Source organism: Carya illinoinensis, chromosome 2 (assembly GCF_018687715.1).
Source record: "Carya illinoinensis cultivar Pawnee chromosome 2, C.illinoinensisPawnee_v1, whole genome shotgun sequence".
NCBI lineage: Eukaryota > Viridiplantae > Streptophyta > Magnoliopsida > Fagales > Juglandaceae > Carya > Carya illinoinensis.
In genome coordinates, this window is record NC_056753.1 from 36,959,358 (window position 1) to 36,982,327 (window position 22,970).

General features: G+C 34.8%; 1 protein-coding gene across 1 annotated transcript; it reads right to left on the reverse strand.

Annotated features, from left to right (window-relative positions):
* Positions 1 to 4,054: 4,054 nt before the first annotated feature.
* On the reverse strand, positions 4,055 to 11,838 carry LOC122301533 (cytosolic endo-beta-N-acetylglucosaminidase 1-like). The gene is made up of 11 exons (XM_043112931.1): positions 11,008 to 11,838; positions 10,373 to 10,510; positions 9,541 to 9,650; positions 9,328 to 9,439; positions 9,124 to 9,231; positions 8,917 to 9,029; positions 8,124 to 8,205; positions 7,396 to 7,476; positions 6,756 to 6,811; positions 5,227 to 5,362; positions 4,055 to 4,953 (listed from the first exon to the last, which is right to left on the reverse strand). The coding sequence occupies exons 1-11, from the start codon at positions 11,500 to 11,502 to the stop codon at positions 4,261 to 4,263; spliced, it is 2,124 nt and encodes a 707-aa protein (XP_042968865.1). The 5' UTR covers positions 11,503 to 11,838; the 3' UTR covers positions 4,055 to 4,260.
* Between the last annotated feature and the right edge of the window lie 11,132 nt (positions 11,839 to 22,970).

The window sequence follows — 22,970 nt, forward strand, 5'->3', positions numbered from 1 at the left end:
CATCCGAGCCGTCGTTTGCCGCCGAGAGCCCTTCCAAGCTGCACGGTTTTTGTGCATTTTCGCTGCCGTCGTTTCGCTGCCGTCCACCATCTCTTCACCACTTCATCACCTACCTCTTGCCATCCTAAACCACTCATTTTCGACCCCGATCTGTTACCAGAACAGCTCCTACGAGCTCAACTCCGTTTTGTCCTTTTTCCGCTTCCACCGCCACCCATGGTCAAAACTCACTTCCATTAACTTCATAAACATCTCTAGGCCATTACCTATCAATTTCAAGTCTTAGTTTGTCCCCGTTCGAAAGTGGGTATTTTACAACCCACGGCTACATTGTATTTTATATTGTTACGTTGCTTTTTCTTCGTCGTTTGCAACGTCGTGATCCTTCAAAAAATATCTTATAGCGCTGTAAGTATTTACCAAACTTTATTTTAGATTTAAATATATTTTTACTTTAACAATAAATTATGATTGGTTGGTTGCCGAACTGAGTCCAAGGAGTCGGAGATCAGATGGATTTGAGGATTGAGTTATTTATGTTTGGTTGATATTGATATTTGTTGGAGATTTTGTGCCTTGATGTTTGCATTATATAGTGCATGCATGTTCATGTTTAAAAAGGAAAAACTGGATTTTCGTGTAATTGCATGCATGTACATGTGTTTGTAAAATGAAAACTGGGCTTGTAAGCAAGAAATGATTTATGGTACATGTGAACGATTGAATTGATTAGTTTGAGTCAGAAGCACGTGTAGGGACGGTGGTAAGCTGGGACGGTGGTAAGCTGGGACGGTGGTAGAATCCCGCCTGTGGTTCTCGCCTACGGTGCACGCGGCGTAGGGATGGTAGTAAGCAGGGACGATGGTAGAATTCTGCTTGTGATTCCCGCTTACGGTGCACGCGTAAGGACGATGGTGAGCAGGGATGGTGGTAGAGTCTCGCTTGCGATTCCCGCCTACAGTGCTCTGATGGTTTGGATTTTGGGCCATTATCAGGGATAATGACGAGGTTATGTTTAAAGGGAATGTTTTGGGACAAAATGAAATTTTTGGCGTGCGTGGAAAAATGTAGATTTATGGGATATGTGCATTTAGCATTCTTTCATGCATATTGTTGAGTTTAATATATTTTTATCTTGTGGCATTTGGATCTTTACTTACCTGTGGCACCATTTTGGTACTGTAGATTTTGATGCAGATGTCGAGGAGGAGGAGGAAGCTGAGCCTGAGGAGGCGGCTCCCCCAAAGTTTTGATTTGGAGTTTTATGCCTTGTAGTTTGGTTTAGAAACGATACTTGAGACTTGTAATATTTTATTATGTATATTTTAATCGGGTTTGTATTAAATAAAAAATTCTGGTACTTAGTTATAAGGCTTTTATTATCCGCTGCGTGTTTTTATTGTATACTTCTTGCATGTACACACACTTGGCCACTTGGCGATAGGGTGGTGACCTGTATTGTCATCATCCTGACGTCTCGATTTTCACGTGTCTATACGTGGGATTTGGGGGCATCACAACGCTCATTTTCTTCATACAATATCATGCCATTCTTATCCATGGGAACCGGAAAGTGGAATGAAGAATCTAATAAAGATTTTAACAGTTTATTTTTCTGCCGAATGATTCCTTCCCTTGTGTGAGACTCTTGAACAATTCGTTGAAGTACAACAATTTGTTCTTTAAGCTTTTCAACTTCATGATTTCTTACTTGTAGTCGCTGAGAAAAAGCAACAATAGAGGAGGAGTAGCGAGTTTCAAGACTCACCAAGTCGTAGATAGCATCAGAATATGACTTATTAGCCAAATTATTATTTTCTTGCTGCAACATGGCACCAATGGTAGCTGCAGAAAAGACAGGAGGTTGAGCTGTAGAATACTTCATAGATGAATCCAGAGGAATGTTAGAAGAATGAGCCATCGAAAAAAGAATTGAGAGCTTAAAGCGAGAATGTTGAAGGAATGCAGATGAGTTATAGAGATGAGAAGAAAATTTGATGCGGATTTGATGAACTTTAAGACTGATTTTATAGATATAGCATAAAGAACAAGACAAGCTATCATCCAAGTCAAGGAGAAATGTAATTTTTTTTCCAATTGGTGAAAATGACATTGTTTTTAGAAACTTGGAGCCTTCAATCTCGTTTGTCAACAACATTAGGTGATTTTTTCAAATCTCCAGCTACACTTGTCGGGTCACGGACGGATCCATTTTTTCAACTATCTACAGTTTTTACTAACGCACTGTTTTATTTAATCCATTTACTTGCTGCGGATCCTTTTTAATGATGCCAAAAGGGGGAGAAGTGTTAGATTAGAATATTAATATTGTTTGAATTGTTAAACTTGTTATATATACTTGGAATTATATTTATATTTTTGCTTGAAAAATTATCGCACATTCTCAGTGGGAGTTTAATTATTAATACAGATTTCAGGTTCTATTAAGTATTTGTCATCATAAAAAAAGGAGAGATTGTTGAACTCAAGGTTTCAAACTTTGTGTAATTATATATCTACACATGGATTTTGATGATAACAAATGAATTCAAAGAATAAAGGAATCTCAAACTCAAATTATTTACACAATGGAGTCAAGCACATAAAGGAAACAAGCATGAGCAAGAAGGAAACAAATTCACATTAAAGTCATAGAGTAATGTTATAAATCTCTTAAAAATTCGAAATTAGGATTAAGGCTCAAAATTAATATTTTATCATAAAGCATTAAAATACTTTTTCTACATGTGCATGAATATTTTGAAAATTAAATTTGAAAATTTTGAAAGATGATTGATTGTCATCTTTCACATGTGCATGCCTTGATTAAAGGTTTGAACTTTGAAAATATTAAAAATGATTGATTGTCATATTTCACATGTGCATGTTTTATTTGAATATTTTCAAAACTGATTTATACTTTTTTTAACTTATGCAAAAGGTAGATGTTTTTGTTTGAAAATTTTGAAAAGTAAAGTGCGCTCTTTTTGTCATATGCAAAAAGTAAAAAGATTAGGTTTGAATTTTTGAAAAGTAAAGTGCTCATTTTGTTATATGCCAAAAGTAAAAAATTAGTTTTGAAGTATTTGAAAAATGAATGATGTTCTCTTTGACAATTGAAAGAGAAGAACCTTTTATTTTAATTTTTTGAAAAAAGTGAATGATGTTGTCTTTGATATGTGAATCTTTTTAAATTTGAATATGAAGTTTTATATACTTATAAATAAATCATTTGAGAGCTTCACATTCACAACACTAAGAGCATATACATTCATTCAAAACTTTCATTCTCTATTCTCTAAGCATTGAGTCTTAATTCTTGTTCATTTTGAGAGATATAATTTATGTTGTATTATTCTTATTCTACTCATTGATGAGTGTTTTCTGATAACTTACCTACTCTCAGCGCTTGTATCAGTAAAAGGGTGTGTATAACCATTGTGCGTGTAGAAAGTGTTCTACACAGAGAATAGTTGAATCACCACGTATAAGGTGATTGCAAGTGTAGAGGGTGTTCTACACAGATCCTTTATAGCGATATTGTTCAAATGTGTGATAGGTTTCTATCTCCACCTGAAGGAGGTTAAATAGTGAATTTGAGATCCTCAAGAGGTAGCTTGAGACGAGGACGTTGGTAGTGGGGTCAAACCTCGTTAATATACTGAGTTTGCTTCTCTCTTACCCTTACTCTTTATATTTATTGCTATTTCGTATTTTGTTTATATTTTATATCGTATATTTAATTTATAATTGTTATTTTTTTAATACAACTCAATTCCCCTCTTATGTTAGTCATCTAGGCAACAGATGATAAAGAAGAATGTAATAAATAATCATTTAATAGTAATAAATGCGCTACATCTTACTTAATGGGATACAAATAAGATGAGTATTATGGTGTATAAAATTTTACTACTTCCAAATGAAAGGTGGTTTGAATTTCATATTAATTGCCTGATCATCTTTCTTCTTTAATTTCTCCCTTACGTTCCCCGAATCTACTAAAGATGAACAGACACCCTACTAAAGATGAACAAGTAATGGGAAATATTACTAGAAGAAACTTGAGAGACAAATTTATTTTTATCATATAATGTTGTGGGCGACATACAATTTTATTATTATTTGTTTTTGTTGTTACTTTATTGCCATGTTACAACACACTGCCGCCATATATCATTTACCATTCTACCTTAGAAAAGAAGAAATGAAAAATAGTATTACACAAAAAAAAAAAAAAAGCAGCAGCACTGAGTTAACTTAGGCACGTCCTTCAGCATCAACTGTAAACGTTGGAGAATCATCCAAATTCTGGCAAGTTCCATCGGCTGCACACATTTGAACAATGAATTTGAGGCTAGAAGTTTCAGTAGGAACTACAAGATCAGAAACATAAAAGGCTTCCACATGTGCCGTTCCAAGATACTCCGCCACCTCTTCTACCTGTTTTGTTACTTTCTTCACATAGATATTGTTCTTCGAGAATGCAGTACCAGTTCCATGTTTCAGTTTCCAAACGATTTTTACAGAAAGGGCCTTTGAACCCCGAGAACCAGAAACCCATTTTATAAATTGACCGTAAACAAGCCACGAGGAAGAAGGCAGAAAATCCAAGTTCTTTTCAGAAGTTCTAATGGTGAGATGGCCTAGCTCTGCAAAATACTTCACTGAACTGCGAGCTGGTCTCAGTTCACTAGATTCATACTTCGACCTGTAGCACACAGCATGGATTTCTGTTAAGATGTCTCCCTTTTCAAGTGCAATGCTACCCTCCTGTAAGACCCATCCAAAGGAGTTTCCTGGCCTTTCAAGCCGGTGTGTTGGAATTACTTTATTGAATTTGCCTGAGAATTGGTTAAAATCCCCGGAAGTGAGAAGTATAGATGTGCTTTCATTCCTTGTAGAGGAGAAATGAAGAGAGAGTCCCAGTTGAGAGTCGCCCTCTGATCTCACCTGCATCCATCATGTAGGTGAGAGTTGAACTATATGCAAATAGAAAAGCAGATGGAATATAAATCTGTGATCCGTTTGGTATTTTTGGTGGCACACATGCAGGATGCTGTAAAATTTTATATTATGCTGGCAGACATTCAATATGGTCAAGAGTTGGATTAGTCTGTCGTTATCAAAAGCTCTCCACAAGCCAAAGAAACAAATCAAATCACTCCTAATCATTAAGTTCCCACCAGATTGCTTAGCAACTTCAATATACATAAGAGAGCTTACAGAGTATGTACAGAAGATGGACAAATTCTCCAAAGGAATTTCTCCAAGAAAAAGTCTTCTTGCAAAAAATGCATTGTCTCCAAGAGTTCCTTTAAATGTGATGTTTCCTCCTCCACTATGAGATGCTTCTGTCAAACTACCATTTGAAAAGTATATATGTTACTTAAAGGTAGAAAACCTGATAGTCAGTGGCAGACCCACGAGGCCCCCCAAATTTTTTTTTTAAAAATTTGAAAACACCCCCTAGATTTTATTCATAATTCTATAAATATAGAAAATGGCACCTCTCAAAATTTTTATAATCCCACATATGCACTCTAAAATTTGTTAAAATTTCAATATACCTAGAAATGCCTCTCTCGAACTTTTTTCCTATAGTCCCGAAATCTTGTATAATTTCTATATATTATCTATTTTTAAAGATGTGGCCTCACCAAAATTAAATTCAAACTAAGTTTAATTGAAATAATAAACTTATTACTATGGATCCCAAAGTTTTTTATTATACAATATTGAGCTTCTTAATATGGAATCCAAAGTAAAAATATAAGAAAAATTCATTATGTAAAATGGTTGAGAGGTTTTATCCTCTAGACTTCATTGAGCAAGAAAAAATTTGTTTAAGGTCTCAATTGTAGCATTATATGTTTAATGTGACACGAAAATATCTAAATTTTACATGAACTTGATAAACTAGCTTGCATACTAGAATGAAAGATAACCTTCTAAACGATCACTTGATAGTTTCTATGAAGAAAATAAATGTTAAATATTTCATTACAAAAATAACAATGGATGAATATTATTCCATAAAACATTATCGTTAGAAATCTTAAACATATATTATTTTTCTAGAATTTTATTTCTATGTATGTAGTAAATTATCGAGATCAATTTTATATATAGTTACGTTTTTATGGACCAATGGGCAAGTTTGGTCAATAAGAATTCTCATCTCAAACTCAAAATTTTCATATCATCATTATAAACTTTCCCAAATTCCCACACAAAATATAATAAACAATTCAAATTTTTCAAATTTCAATTCAACTTTTTCAAATCCTAAAACAATAATAATACTAAAAAATAATATTTTAAACTTTCATCTCAAATTCAAAATTCTTATCTCTACCCCCAAACCTGTACTAAAAGCTTCTGAGCGTAGCTTGTATAGTATTTAGAAAAATTCTATTCATCATCTTCACACTACACACCACATATAATTATGTTTTTACTCTTACCAAGTATGTGGTGTATGGATGATGAGTAGAAGAACTCAATTAGTTTAGGACGAATAAAACCAAAAAAAATTTAAAAAGTAAAAATAAGTGTGGTGTGTGAAGATGATGATTAGCAAAACTCAAAGTATTTATATCAGTTCTTGAGCTCATGAATTGATCTTCTAGACTATTGAGTCATGCTAGCATGTGACTTGTCATCCTTTTCTCTGGAAATAACTGGGATGGAAGACCACCACTTCTTTTACAATGAAAAAACAACAGAAGATACATATGAAGATCATAACTCACTCAACAAGAGTTTGAATGATGCCTGGAGAAGGGTTGTCGGCAAACTCAAGGAAAGGCTGTCACATGAACAAGAGTCAGAACAATTAAAAAAAAAAAAAATGCTAATATGCCAAACATCAATAAAAAGTAATGACAAGTTCAATTAATAGCAGGACTTTGACGTCATTGAATTGCATAACAGATTAGCCAATCATTTGTCACATGAACAAGAGTCAGAACAATTAAAAAAAAAAAAATTGCTAATATGCCTAACATCAATAAAAAGTAATGACAAGTTCAATTAATAGCAGGACTTTGACGTCATTGAATTGCATAATAGATTAGCCAATCATTTCATTAAATCATATCTTTCTACCCCATAACCAGTAAAAGAGGAAAGTATATGAATACGATAGAAACTGCTTTGGCTCGGTTGATCTAGTTTAATCTTTTTCTGTTTGAATTTGAATGATATACTTTTCTCACTGTCGAGTGATAATTACCCTCTTATGATTCCCCTTCAACAGCATTCAAAGCTCTCCTCTTAATGGCTAAAACAAACACGACTGTAAAGTTTGATGTTTACCACAAGTCATCAATAATGTAGAACTATTTAGAAAGCAAACATAGAGCATTGACCAACACATCTATTGGGTGATACCTGGAAACCCTGGCATGAAATGTTACACCAAGGGTCATCTGATACTTTTGCTCCATCAATTGAAAAATGATAACCATGCCCCTGAAATTAAAAAAAAAATTAAAAAAAATTAAAAAAAAAAAAAAAAAAAAAAAAAAAAAAAGAAAGAACCTTGGTTTTAGAAGACTCTACATCTTGGGTTGCGGACATTTGTATGAATTTATAACTCTAAAGAATCAAACAAAGATGAGCGCACAAGATAAGGTAACAGAGGTGAGCAAACTCAGATTGGCTGGGTAGGGAGATATTCTTATCCAAAATAAATGGGATAAAGAAAATTGAAGATGGGCAAAACATCCATCTTTGCTGAGCAGGTTGGGTAGAGCAAGGGGAAGGGTCGTATGGTCGAGTGTTTTTAAAAAGGGTTGCAGAAAGGAGCTGAATTAAATCAGATTAGATAACCTATCATAGAATAGGTATCATTATATTGTCTGTAGAATTATCATATTCTTATACTCCATGATCTAACATCATCAAGAAAACAGGGAAATAACCGAATTTCTTCTAGGTTATAACTTACTCATAGCACAGTTTATCTGAGAAGTTGAGATGAACATATGGAGCATTGTTCTCTATTGGTTTCTACATTTTTTTTTTCTTTAGCAGATTTTCAATTGTGATGTCACAGTAGGAACTTTCATGGGACTTGCTGTTTAGAAAATCATTGATGAAATTGAGATGGTTGCAACCTGATCAAAATTAGTGTAGAAAGGCAGCATTTTAGGATAATTCCGCAGTATTCCCCATGATTTCTCAACAAGGGCCCACCAACTGCAAAGTAAAAATCACATGTTAATGAATATTGTCAAACAATTGAGGACAGACAGGATACAAAATCTCTAAATGAATAAGACACATGTTATAAGAAATATGGCCATTCTGGATGATCAGGTAACTCTAGTGCTAAAAATAGAAGGTGGTGCTTGTAGTATTGGAGTAAATTGAATCAGGATAGGAGTAACAGAGCATCATTAAACAACTTCAAGAAACCTAAAATGCTTTTCACCTCAAAGAAAATAGATTATGAAAGTTCATTTGAAAAGAATGGGACTGATTGGAAATAAATGCAAGTAAGACTTCCATAAAGAGCATGGATTCTTTTACAATGCAATGAGATTAATGGTAGTACACACTTACAAAAAACCACATGCATACCAGCGTTGATTTACCTTCAAAGCCAACAGGGAATACAAAATATGTATGGTCCCATTGTAGTAAGTTAGGGAGATGAATCATGTTTTGTCACCCACATGATAACCAAATGAGTTTCACAAAGAATTCAAGAGGTGAACATTGAAAACTCCATGCCAGAATTAACATAATTAGATTAGGAAAATTTAGAACTTGAGAAATCATCCACGAATAAAATCTCAGGAAAAACCTATGAACGTACTTAAAACTGCAGAATGGCCTATTCGCTCTATTGGAGACTAAAGCTATTCTATTATGGGGAGCTCTGCAATAAAAAATAATTGCAATTACTGATTTTGTGCGGACTGAAAATTAGGTGGTTGCTTAGTCTCATAAACCCATCCAGGAGCAAATATGGCAGCCGACACATCGTACTTCTTTAGCACATCAAGAGCAACGTTTGTCTGTTGCAGATAAAGTCAATCAATAGGACCACAAAAGACAAACCCCCTAGAATATATAGATTCACGCATCTCATATGATCAGTATTAGTCATACATTCCATTGCCCACCACCGTAAGTGCCCCTTCCAAATACATCAATCCCCATGTACACATCAAACTTTCTATCACCAGCAATAGCAGCTGAAAGCCTTGGATAGTTTTCCTGCATGTTACAGAAAGGTTTTTTCTTTCTTCTTCTTGAGAATAATGTAATATTGAGATAAAATTTGGACGTGGTAGAAAGGAGAGAAAGCCATACCTTCCAAGTATAGTTTACAAATATTCCATCACAAATATCAAAGAAAGGTTTATTCATTTCATTCAGTTGATTTTGCCAACGAAGACCACCATGAATTGTAACACTATCATACCTGTGTAACCAACAATAATCAATCAGCTACAAGTTTGGATATGATTTCACGATATTGAGAAAAGACAATTGACTAAGAACATGATATATCCTAACACTCACCATATCACTAAAGAACCAGGCACTAACGAATGCATAGTCTCGTTTAGATGGCTGATAAATTCTTTCAGAATGGGTATTTGCTTGATATCCAATCTGACCTCAATATTAATCTGCAAGTACTTACACTCTTCTTTATTTGCTCGTACCATTTAACATGTGTATCATCAGGATGTCAATCTCATTAAAAAAAATGCCAATTTCTGTAATGAACTTATATTACTCTCTTAGAGAAGTTTTGGAGAAATTAATGACACCCACAATAAACAAACAGCATTGGTCTATCTATCTGAACAAAAAATTGAGTTTGCAAGCTGCATTGATACAAAGAGTTAATTTTTCCTTCGTTCTTTTTTTATTTTTATTTTGAATTTTTAACCCTATGAAAGAGAGATTAAGATGAAAAATAAAGACAAAGGAAGTGAATCTTTTTATTCTAAGAATGTATGCATACATGTGATCATAATAGGTTCAATTGAAAAAATCTAAACTCAAATAGGAAAACTACCCAACGGCTTTGGCTTTTTGGTTGTTATAACCGCCAAAGCTTTTACTTTGTAGATGCATTCCTCAGCGACAAGTGAGGGTTTTAATAAAAAGAAATGCTTTAACTACAAAAAGATTCCCAAAAATGAATCAACAAAATGATGTGACTTGATGTGATACGTTAGATTATAAAGTAGATCTAACATAACATATCAAGGCACGTTAGTTTGTGAATTTACTTTTGTAAAATCTCTTTGTAGTTGTAACACTCATTTTTAATAAAATTGGGTATAATCCTCTTTTCTAAAAGAAATTTAAAAAAAAAAATATGCATGATTTGGATATATACCAGCCATCCATCAAATCCCAAAGAATCAGCAAGCTCTGCCAAGCGCTCGGCATACAAATGGGCAGATTCCTTTGTTGAGAGCAATCTATCACAAATAACCCTCCCTTCATCCCATTCTGCTATGAATGTCCCCAGTACCTTAGATTTCATACGCAAAACACAGATCATAAATAACAAATCCATTGATTCGTCCAAGCCCGCACCTAAATTGAAAATATAAATCATGGCCCACGAGCAGTCATAACTACTGTAATCATGCCTTGTCGATGTTAGATTTTGCTACTCATCATCTTCACACATACGATATACCATACTTTAGTTATTTATTTATTTATTTTTATTTTATCATTCTTAAACTAATTGAATTCTTACTCATCATCTATTACATATTTAAGAAAATTAAAAATTAAAAAACAAAAAGTATAGTGTGTGGAGAGGATGAGTAGAATTTTTCAATTTGCTCAATTTCAAACCAATTCCTCTACCCAGAGCAACCCGCATTAGAACTCGTCTCGATCAAGAGTCGCATTTCTACCTCGACGGCTCGACCTCATAGAGTCCAAGTACGTGCGCAGGCGCGCGCACACTCAAACCCAGAATCATTGTCAGCAACTAACACAGGAAAACTGATATACCTTAACGCCGTGCCGGTGAGCCGTATTGATCCAACACGGCGGAGGAAGCGCAACGAGACTATGCGAAAAGTAAACGAAAATATCGATCAAATACCAATGCCATATCGCATATGCCTCGGGATTGGTACCTCCCTGGACCCATTTATCATCCACATAACCTCCTTCCATGTCATGGCACACGAGCAATCTACGCCTATTGGGCAATGAAGAAGAAGAGCCAGATTGGAGAGCAACCGAAGCTTTGTTAAAAGGGTAGTGAAAGGAGTTGAAGTAGGACTGGGACTCGAGGTCTTCGAGGGTTTTGATTGGGTAAGATATTGGCACGGACGGCTCCGTTGGATCAAATGGTGGAGGAGGTCGGGGTGCAGATGAGGATTGGACCTCGGGTTCAGAGTTAGTTTGGGACATTGCGAGCGTATGGAATATCTTGCCTATCAGTATGAGGAGGTTTTTGAGGGTGCGATTAAGATAGGCGCGGAGACGAAGAAGAGCCATAGAGGGAAGACCTTGGCTACTTGGCAGTGATTATGGTAGTTGGGACGAAGGTGAAGAAAAGTCGGTCTTTGCTTAGAAAGCGAGTGTTTTTTGTTGTGCTTTTCGTCAATTCTTTTCTTGGGCCTTGGTCCTTGGAACATTTCACTCGATGTGTGAGGACAAAGGTGAAGATCGAGAATAGCCTTCGGAGAGGCGCTAGGGACCGGACGCTGTGTTAACAAGGGATTAACAAGGTTTCGGCGATTAAGTTAGGCGCGGAGACGAAGAAGAGGCATACAGGGAAGGAGATAAAGACCTGGCTACTCGGCATTGATTATGGATGTTGGGACGAAGGTGAAGAAAAGTCTGTCTTTGCTGGGAGAGCGAGTGTTTTTTGTTGTACTTTTCGTCAATTCTTTTCTTGGGCCTTGGGCCTTGGTCCTTGGAACATTTCACTCGAGGCGTGAGGACGAAGGTGAGGATCGAGAATAGTCTTTGGAGAGGCGCTAGGGACCGGACGCTGTGTTAACAACGGATTTACACGCTTCAACCTTCTTGTAACGCGTAAGTGTGGTAAAAAATAGAGTCGATTACAAGAACAAATCCTTCTCACTTTCTCTCCTCTCTCCCCTCAAAACTGCTTTCTTTTCATACATGTATGTGTGAAAATAGTACGACCCTCATAAAATATTTTGATAAGAAAAAGTTCTTCAGTCCTTTTTAATTAAGAGAAAACATGTTGTAATTTTTTTAATTTCTTTTTTGTTAGTGTTGGCTAAACTGGAACTTCTAGCTTATTTTTTCTTTTGTCACGAGAATGAATAATGACTTACGTTTTTTTTTTTATCACAGAATGAATAATTCTTTTGATGTGACAGTTATATAAAATTATCGAGGTGGGTCACTATTTATCTAGATATTTGAGCATGTTTTTAAGAAAATAGAAAATATTAATCGAGAGCTTCTCTCAATAAATATTAATGATGATAACGCATAGGGAGATACGGTCTAGAACTAATTACTCTCAAACTTTTCAGTGCAATATTCTCCACATATTATATCCAGAGGAAAGCCAAAATTATTACGACAAAAGAGTCCAAAAGAAAATATACTAATGAAGAAACGGTGTTGCAAAATTTGTAAAGAAGAATGACATGTAATAAGCAAATGTTCATCATATAGGTACTTGCAATGATTCCATTAGGTTTATACTTATGCAAGAATTTTCCTTGTATAAGCTTTTAACTTGATGAAATATATCTTTGTTTTTTCCTTCAAGAATATGGGGAACCAAGCTTAGCTAGATTATCTCTAGACTTAGCCACTATATCAACTACATTTGACATGTTTGAATACTACGCTTATATTATATATTTTATATATATACTTTTTAATTTAGTTGGTTCTTTTTTTTATAATCATGTGGTAATTTTTATTTTTATTTTTTTTCCTTTTACGTTTGCAGGAATGTACAAGACCTGATTAAGTCACAAAATCAAGATTTTAGTGTATTGTGAAATTTTTCTCTGTCACAAGATCAGTAGCATTGGGACATTGGAACATTCAGTTTATCAATATGGGAAAATATAATACTAAGTTTTGTACCCAAGGAACTGAAACATTCAGTTTGTCTGTGATATTTTTGGTTTTAAACTTGTAAGTTTTGGTTGGCTGGATTTGCTGATGATCTGTGGCTAGATTTGATTGTAAGATCAGTAGCTGGATTTGTAGTCATGTTCTTTTAATGTTTCACAACTTGAGTTCAAATCCAATTAATCCGATTGTTAATGTTTCCAAACATTTGTAGCCATGTTTTGTTGATATGGTGAAAGGTTAGATGCTACTGAAATTCAGCCAACTTTTGTTGCATGAATGTTGTTGAAATTGTGTTTTTATATGGAAATTATGGGTTTCATCTTTCTGTGTTTGTCATCGTGGTCAACTATAATTATTGGCGACTTTGGAGGAAAATTCTAAGCATTATAAGTTAGTATGCATTGAGTAAAAATATATGTATCAACCTCGAAGCATATGCTTCCAAAAAGTTCCATGCTTACATACAGAATATATATTCAAGCACCAAAATGCTTGTGACATTGAAACATGCCATGAAATTTGAAAATTCAATATTTAGCTTATGTTAAGTGATGCGTATAATATCTTAAAGCTCAAGAGATGTGTATATATCTAAAAGTTCAAGCATAACTAGATGAAAATATGATTCAGTCTGCTACAAATAAAACTTGATAATACAACTTGAATGTACTCTGCAATAACCTACGAGCACTAATTCAAAAAATAAATACAACTTGATAAGCCAAGTACATCTTAATGTAGCATTAAAAGATTTACATTATCATTGACTTTAAAAAAGTTTAGACTAACTAATAATGCAATAAATAAAACCCAAAACGCAATCAATGCACTTTTGTACTTATTCTTCATTAATTGAAATTTTGTGTGTTCTATTTTTACATATTCAAATGCTATCCTTTCATTTATTCGTTGTGCTAATTCTAAGGTTCGCTTACAAAAATCTAATTGTTCCATTTCACAATCAACCTATTCGAAAAATCCACACTTTTTTTAACCTTATAATATGGATAATTCAAAAACCGACGATCAAAACTTTTTGGGTTGCCCATCGTCCATAGTTTGGAGGGAATGCAGTTTGGAGGGAATGCCATAATAACATAGTGGTCTTCGTCTGGAGATCACTTCATCTTCTGCCCTCATAGATTGTATACTAGATATGGTATCTCTTCCACTATTTTTCACATTGCTGTGCAATTGAGTTAGATATATCAATCATCAATTACATGCAGTAGCAAACAAACAAGGTAGCTAGCCCAGAAAAAGTCTGTCATTGCAAAAGAAACAACCAAGCAGCGGCAAAAATATACAACCTAGTGTAACAACATTTTAGAAACCATTGGCCCATTCAAGTGCAACAACAACAAAAACACAATCTAGTGCCCAAAAAAAAAAAAAATCAGAATTGAACCAGAAAACAAAAGATTCACCATGACAAAAACACAATCTAGGTTCGACTTCATAAGAAGATATGATGGGTGTGAATCCAGTTTGATCTCCCCAATTTTGTATATTCTGTTTCTTTTATAATGAGGATGTACATTTTGCACCCCATTCTCTGTAAATGCCACTCATATAATAGTTTCTCAATGCTTCTTTCTTTTTCTTAGTTTCAATCTTAACAAGTCAAAAGCATGGATCTATAATTTAATCCTCAATTAATTATATAGATTATAGTGGGCATGCAAAATAAATAACATGTGAAATGTGAAGATATACATGTATTATATGCACAGTAAGAAAATTAAGAAGAATCCAACATTCCAAAGCAGTGTAAGCACTCTAATCAACGATACGGCCTCATTATTAATGGATGAGGTTGTAGATAACTAGATAAATCATCTCCAATTTGATGATAGGTTCGAACTTGCCTCTTATTTAAATAAAAATTAAACAAATGACTGTCTACTCATGACTTACATCCTTAGGAATGGATGGATGCTTCTTGTCCTATCTTTTTTCTATATGTTTAGCTTTTCCTGGGAATTTGATTATTGTGACCAAGAAGAAGAAGAAGAAGAAGAAAACTACTTAGTCGTCATGAACCAGTTTTCTAATCCAACATATAACTCGACCCTAAACAATACAACCAGACTATTACCAAATAAATCAACCCAAAATATAGAAATTGAACCAAATTATCGCATCCAACATGCCCTAAATAAATCGATCCCAAATCGACCATAAATATATGCCCTCACTAAACCAACCCTAAATTCAGAATGCATAATAAACAAAACAAATTTACAAGTTAATGGGTCGGTTCGTTCCAAAGCACTCGATAGAGAGGAGAAAGTGCATAGGGCACGGGGGAAAGAAGAGATGGGGAAAAGGGGAAAGAAGAAAGGGAATAGGAGAGAGAGAAGAGAATCGGGAGAGGAGAGGTAAAGAAGAGAATCTAGATGGGAGAGGAAGAATCGAGAAACTCAAGGGGAAGAGCAGAGAATCTGGATGGGAGAGGAAAGAGAAAGGAATAACTTGTGATTTCGTGAGGTAAGATCCATTGGAAGAGAAATACATCTTATAGATGTTGCGATGACCGGTGTAAAAATAAGTATCACACCCAAACTTTTCTAATTATCAATACTCTCTTGAGTCTATCGTCGGTGAGGACTGAAATTGGTCTTTTCTATTTTTGTGTCAATACACTGACTATTATACAATTGATTATAATGATAATATCAAAATTATTTTCAATAAATGTTTTAAGTGCATAAAAATAATACAAAGACATAATAAAAATAGATTTTTCTCGTATTAACTTCGTTTAAAATGTGAGTTGAAATTGGGATGAACTCCATTTTTTATTTTAGTGCATCAAATTTAGAAGAAAAATGCTTAAGGCAGTCGCCTGCTTCAAGCGCCGTGCAAACGGCTGCTAAGTTGGCAAAAAACTCAACGCTGCGTTTTGTCCCTCGTGCCCACATACGCTTTCACTTGAATCATTTCAATCTCTGACAATAAGTCTTAGAAGTAGTGGTAGTTTAGAAACTGAAAAAGCTGAACCTTGAATAAAACTCTTTCCAAATGAGAAGGCAGGGGGCATCGTAGGCCGCACACGAAAAAAGGAGGGGTGAAGGGAATGGTGGGGAGGTTATCGATTGTTGTGTTGGTGCTCCTGATCTGTACAGTTTCGGTGATGTTTTCTTCTTCCAACAGTGAAACTAGTTGATCCGGCTATCGCTTGGAGATCAAGGTATAAGAACTTTGGACAAGTGTTGATGCTGGTGGTAGGAGGCCATCCTCTACTTAGGCCTGTGCACAAAAATTGCAAATAGGTAGTCGAATTCTAAGTTTTGATCTCAAGCACCCGAGTGATAGGTACCCATTTCAAGTATCACAAAGGGCATGCCCATATCTCATTTCAAGAGGATGCCAAGCAGGATCCAACATTTTTTTATCAAACCCGCAACCCCAACAAGTGTTTTGGTCTAAGAAATGACATCAAGGCTGTCCTCTTAAAGGTACTGATACCTTCTCCTGTTTTTCCCCAAAAATCTTAAAAACTCTCCTCAATCTCCCAAAATTTGAGATGATTTTCGTGGCCCACAAAAATAATTTCACAAAATCATTTTTCTTTATGTAAAAAGAATAAAAAGCTTTTAATAGAACTAATCTTTCCTTTTTGTTGTTTGACAAATAATTCATGGCAGTGGGGTGAGAAATTTTTTATTTTTGATTTGTTAAATTCCAGGATTTGAATTTGTTTTTAACTAGAATTAAAATATTTTGTTTTCTTTGCTAAAACGAAAGGTTTGGATAGAAGAAAGTAATTTTATTTTGCTTTCCTATGTTTCTCAACAACAAAAGGTCTGGAATGAAGAAATTGAAATGGTGGGAAGTCCCATTTCTTGAAAGAGAATTTCTAATACGCTACAGATTCGTTTAGGTGAAGGGACCTAACCTGACCCAAAGACATTGAGGTTTGATGTGCGGATTAAAGCTTTTTAAAAAGATTAAAAAGAATTGATATACTACAGTTGTTCTGGAGAAGATGAATGGGTGAAAGTAAGATGAAATGGTTTAGCTGTCTTGCCTTACGTTTTCATGTTTTTTTTTTAATAGTAGCTCACGTGGCGTGCCGACTGCACAGCAACTGTACATAACTGAACTGAATTTAGAAAATAAAATGTTTACTATTCATTATGATATCAGCTCGTGTGTATATATGTACCACATTTGTTTTATCCGTGCGACTATCATTACTCCCCCTGCAATTCTCGATTCATGCATGCTACAATTTCCACGTCCGATTAAACAAGAGTCACAAGACCAAATAAAAGCATGACATCTAATAAAATAAAATACATAAAAAGGGAAGGACAATGCTACTATCGATGGACAACTGAAGGAATCAACTTATGTAATGTAAGTGATTTTTTTTAATTATTTTTTAAATAATTTTAAATATTTTTAAAAAATAAAAAAATAAATATCAATTCATTAATATTTACTTCTTTAATCATTAAGTAAAATTTAAAAATAAAAATAAAATAAAATAATTCATTCGATTATTTTTATGGATCAACTTTATGGGTTCAACTAGCATTTTTCAAAATGAAAGGGTTGCATTTGTTAGTGAGAGAGCTTGCAAAATTCAGCGACGAGATCTCATAATCGCGTCAACACTCCCGGACAGCGAAGTAAAAGCTCCTTCCATCGTCCGCAATGTTTTTCCCATACCTGTTGCATTGGTTAGCCTTCACAATAAGCTTTAGATTGATGTCGTCCTCCTCAAAATAATTGCACCATCCATGGCTTTAACAACTGTTTTGACACTGAAACCTCCTTTCCTCGAGGTCTTGCCGAATCTTTCCATACCTGAACAGGATTAATCATCATGCACTTCAAAGTAATTCGTCAGTTCCTGTTAACGTAGCAAATTCACTTTCATCAATAGCTCCCCTTTTAAGCTTTTTCAGCAAGCGCACTACAAGAAATCAGGATTTTTGCAGCGATTTTAAAATCGCTACAAATAAAATCGACGCAACAGGTAACTTTTTGCGTCGATTTTGAAATCGCTGCAGGTGTTTAAAATCACATCCGCACTTGGACGCGGGATCTTTATTAAAATGTTTTTTACAGCGATTTAAGTTACTTTTACAGCGATTTATTGCGTCGCAAAATGAAACAAATATTTTTTCGTCGGGATCTCACTTTTGGGGGCACCAAAATGACGAAGCGCCTTTTATTTTCCCCCAAAGTGATATTTCCCCCGCGCGAACCTTCTGCTACTCGAGGAATTTTCACCCAAAACCTCCATTTTCAGACCCTGCAAATCCACCCTTTCCAGTGTTTTCTCCCGGCGTTAACTCCTCTATCGTGACCTTTTGGACCATTTTCCCACACCCTTCTCTGCCCTTCCATTCTTAGTTCACCAATTTCGGCAACTTGCAATTCCTACAATCGGCTATCCCAGTTTGCACATGGCCTTCTCTCCACTCGTTGGTCTCTCCTTGGGAAGCTGGGTTCTAGATTTCATCGTCTGTGGTTTCGTCGCAGCAGCCCTTGGCTAGCACCCCGTCGCAAGCACCTCTGTTTTCATCCCACTTCCTTCGGTACCACCTCTCTCTCTCTCTCTCTCTCTCTCTCTCTCTCGTTTATAATATAGACTTCTCAAATCCCCAGTTTTTGATCCATGGTTTGCTCTCGAAGTACACTAGCAACAAACTTCTTATGGAAGATTTTGTCTTTATAATATTTTGGTTTTTGTTTATGAACAATATTTGACCTTTCGGCTGGATGTTAAATAGTTGGGGAAAATATATCTTTTATTTTTCTGTTCTTTTTATCAGCTGGATAGTGAGTTTTGACGGTGAAAAGCATGAGTTTTACAACCTTTTTTTTCTTGTTTAGTTTTAGATTAGTACTTTGGTTTTAATGTAGATTGAGAGTGGAATTTACTAATACATTTATTTATTGATTTGTTGGAGTCAATGTCGTTTTATATCTTCTAGTGATATACTCTCTGTTTGGCATGAATCATAAGGTATTTGCCAGTTGCCAAGATTACCTTTTTTTTTATTATTATTTAATCTCTTTTCATGCCTGTTAATTTATAATGATATTAGGGCATGTGGGGACTCAAACTTAAAGCAGAATTAAGTCCAATGAATGAGTTAAAGGCAAGAAAAACAAAGCCAGTATATGGTAAATGTTGAACTTGCAGATCACTTAAAACTCCCATGCAGTGAGAAGCTGCGACATTCATGTTCAAATAATATTACTAAAGACTACATCAGTTAGTGCATCCCATTAGAATATTAGAAGAGCTTCCAGCCATTGATATTTTTACAAATTTTTAGTGCATTGCTCTGTTTTTTTAACAATAAGGTTCATGCCTTCAGATATTCTACATGTGTTTAACATCTATTCTATATTTTAAATTACTAAAACTTATAAAGAAAATATAAAAGAAAGAGAAGAGGCCTACTTATCAAAAAAGAAAGAAAGAAAGATAAGTGGCCTTCAACTTTTATTTTCTGCATTCTACTAGCCTTTGAGACTGCTTGAACTACAAACTTCATCTGTTATGTGGTTTTGTTTTAGTGTAGTGACATTTTAGTGCACATGACAGTTGTGGTTCTGTTTTGTGCATCAAAGTTGTGGTTCTTTTCTGTGCATCTGTGTTGTGCATCTGTTTTGTGCATATGAGTTGTGGTTTTGGGTTGGTTTGTCAATTATTTTGGTATTGTTTAAAATACACTACTACTATGCCATGGAATTGTGGTTCTGAGTTGTGGTTCCGGTGCATAATAGTAGCTCTGGTAATGAAATTTGTACAAAAGTTATTTAGTAGGAAATAGGATTTCACAAACGTTTACTTGATCATGCAGCAGGTTAACCAATCAATCCACTTGGTATTCTAATAAAAAATAGAAGTATGAATCTGTCCAGATTGGAAAACTTGTTGTGCTATTTTCACCTAATTATAGTCGACCTTTCCACTTGCTGTGCCACCTCATTTTCACATGTGACCTGTGTCAAGCTACCAACTCCCTTAGTTTATCCTAATACTTTTTTTTCCTGATTAATTTGGGCACCCATGATCTTCCCTAGTTTTTAAGAAAACCAAAATAATGGCCACCATCCCACTAATCCCAAAAGTCAACAGTGCATTCTGTACTTTGGTATGCCATCTTTCTCTTTACATTATTTTGTCTCAGAAAAAGTATCATCTCATATTATTTAGTCCCTACTTAAAACCAAATCCAAAATAATTATATTATCCTTAACCTACCTGAATCCAAGTTTTATTTGGTGGGTGGAGCATCAACATTTGCTGTTTTGTTTACTGTAAATTATGCTAAGGATGTTCATGATCATGTATCATCTGTATTTGGCAGGTTGGATATCTGAAGGACACTCCTGCCAGCATGTATAGATTTTGGAAGCTCTGATTTCCCGGAGCAATGTCAAGGACAAAAGCTGCCATGATGAAGAGGACACAATTTGCAACATTAACTTCCACTTCTGCAACTTACTACTTGCAATTGCCCAAATATAATTTGCAACTATACATGGCCATAGTACATGTATAATTGTCTTTTCTTCTCAACTAGAGATTGGAGAGTAAGGGTTTTTACTAGCATTCTTTTCAAATGTATACTTTAGTTGATAAGGAATCATTATTTTCCCTCCATTGGAAATGTTTTATGACATTTGGAACATTTAAATTCCGTGACTTCCGCCACCTCTCTTCATTTTTTCCTATTTTAGAGCATTCTCCTATTTGCTTCATTTTCCTCTCTTTAGCCAAGTAATAAGCACTTCCAACTGAGAACTTCCTAGTCTCACTGCAATTCTAGATTAGCTTATCTTCACCCCACCAACAACCCCCCCCCCCCCCCCTCCCCAACAACACCAAAACCCACCTAAGTTGATAGGCAAACTACATATCAATGCAGCCTCTTCAATACTGACATGCTCCTTCACTACATCTCTCTTCCATACACTTAAATCTTCTTCTGGAACGTTTGATAGAAATTTATAATCCCACATTATGCTACTTTTTTTTTAATTCTCTTATATTTTTATCAAATCATACCTACTTTTGAGGGGGATTTTTCAATATATAGCCCTGTTACTGGAATCTTATTTCTTTTATATTCAGATATGCACCATGCCAACATATATTTTAAAGCAACTTTTATTCAATGGTGTGGAGTCAAATGGTGTGGGATTTAATTGGTATTGCTGAGACTGGTTCTGGTAAGACTTTGGCATATCTGCTTCTTGCTTTGGTCCATGCTAGTGCACAACCTCAAATAGAGATGACAAGATTTAAAATAAAAAATAATTATCGTTCTTGGAATGGTGGCCTTGCAATGGCATGCATTAGGTAAATTTGTTTGAACCTTTATATAAAGAATGTATATTCTATGCATGTGAACCATTTGATCATTTATAATGTATTTCTAGTTTTGTTTTTCAAGAGAACATAAATTGTATTGTGAAATTCTCTCCAATAATGATAGAGTAAAAGGGATACGATAGTATTAAAAATAAGTACTGATGTACTCTTCTTTTGATTTTTTGTTCTCTCAAGCTAGCCATGTAAATGGTCACTATTCTAACTTTAGTGAGTCTTTTTTGTGAAGTTTTCTGGAGCAATGATATATGGCAAGAATAGAGCAGATCGAAAATCAATTATGATCCATTGGATTCTGTCAGGTATGGAAAGATCATATGTTAGTTTAGGATGCTAGAATGAATTAATTTTGTTGTGGGATTGGGGATAGTGGGGAACGATTTTCTCATTAGTCAGATATTTTCAACAAGATGACTGTCTGAGCATGCACAAAACTAAATTGAAATCATCCCATATGCTTTGGTTTGATTATGTAATAACAAACTAAATTGTTCCTCTGCTTAGCTGGGGGTGCATGCTGAGGTATATTAGCTTTCTTTTAGGGGGGTTGAGATTAAAATAACATGCAGGGAGGGGGTTAGCTATTTACAACATAGTTATAGCCAATAAATAACTCAGCTTGACGTAAAAACATAAATGGCAGGTACAATAACTATAGTTCTGTTGGTGTGGTTGAATCTATATGAAGTTTGCAAACTGGTATTGCACCCACTTGCCAAGTTAGTACAATATAGTTTCACAATACAGTCAACATCCTTCCACACATTGTATAATTACTACTTATCATTTTGAATGATAAAAAATATAGATTTGCTGGATCCAAATTTAGTTTCTTCTCAAGTTTTCTTCAACTCTAGCATGCTTGGTTTATGTAGTTGAGATTGTGGTTAAATGAGGGATGTTTAAGAGTATGAATGTACTAAAGTTGCTAGCTGTCCATGGTAGTGCTGAAAATTTTGCTATGCACTCTGTTTTATCATGATACTTTGATATGCAGCAAAAGTACTTGAATTAGAAGAATTAATGCATGGGAAGCCCATCAATTATTTATGATAAAAAAAATGAAATAAAAAACATGGCAAAGGTTTGAACACAATAGTAAAAGTTCTGTCTTGACATATATATATATACACACACACACTATATATTACAGCTTGACTTAAAAATGAAGATGTTGAACAAGGGATGCAATTAGCAATTTCTGGGTAGTTTAATCCAGATATGGATGGTTGCTAAGGGGTGTGTTTATTGCATTTAGCAATATGGATGGTTGCTAAGGGGTGTGTTTATCTGGGAAGGTACTTCTTTATCACTACATTATGCTCAAAGATTAACAATTTTTGCCCCCCATGTTACGTTGCTTAACTTTCTGGCCTAGCATTCTCAATAACTCAATTATGAATAACACTGAAAACGAGTTGGCCACAACCCTAGTTTTAAATTTTCTTTTGAATTTGCTTAAGATTAACAATTTATGTGCCTCAAGTACTGAATTAATGTTTTAGTATGGTTTGTATTATATGTC

Excerpts from the sequence above, each read along its gene's own strand:
- LOC122301533 (XM_043112931.1), bottom strand. The coding sequence starts at position 11,502 with ATGGCTCTTCTTCGTCTCCGCGCCTATCTTAATCGCACCCTCAAAAAC. Across the intron at positions 9,232-9,327 it reads TTGTAAACTATACTTGGAAG|GAAAACTATCCAAGGCTTTC; the intron begins GTATGGCTTTCT and ends TGTAACATGCAG. Across the intron at positions 8,206-8,916 it reads TTTCAGTCCGCACAAAATCA|TTGGTGGGCCCTTGTTGAGA; the intron begins GTAATTGCAATT and ends TTTACTTTGCAG.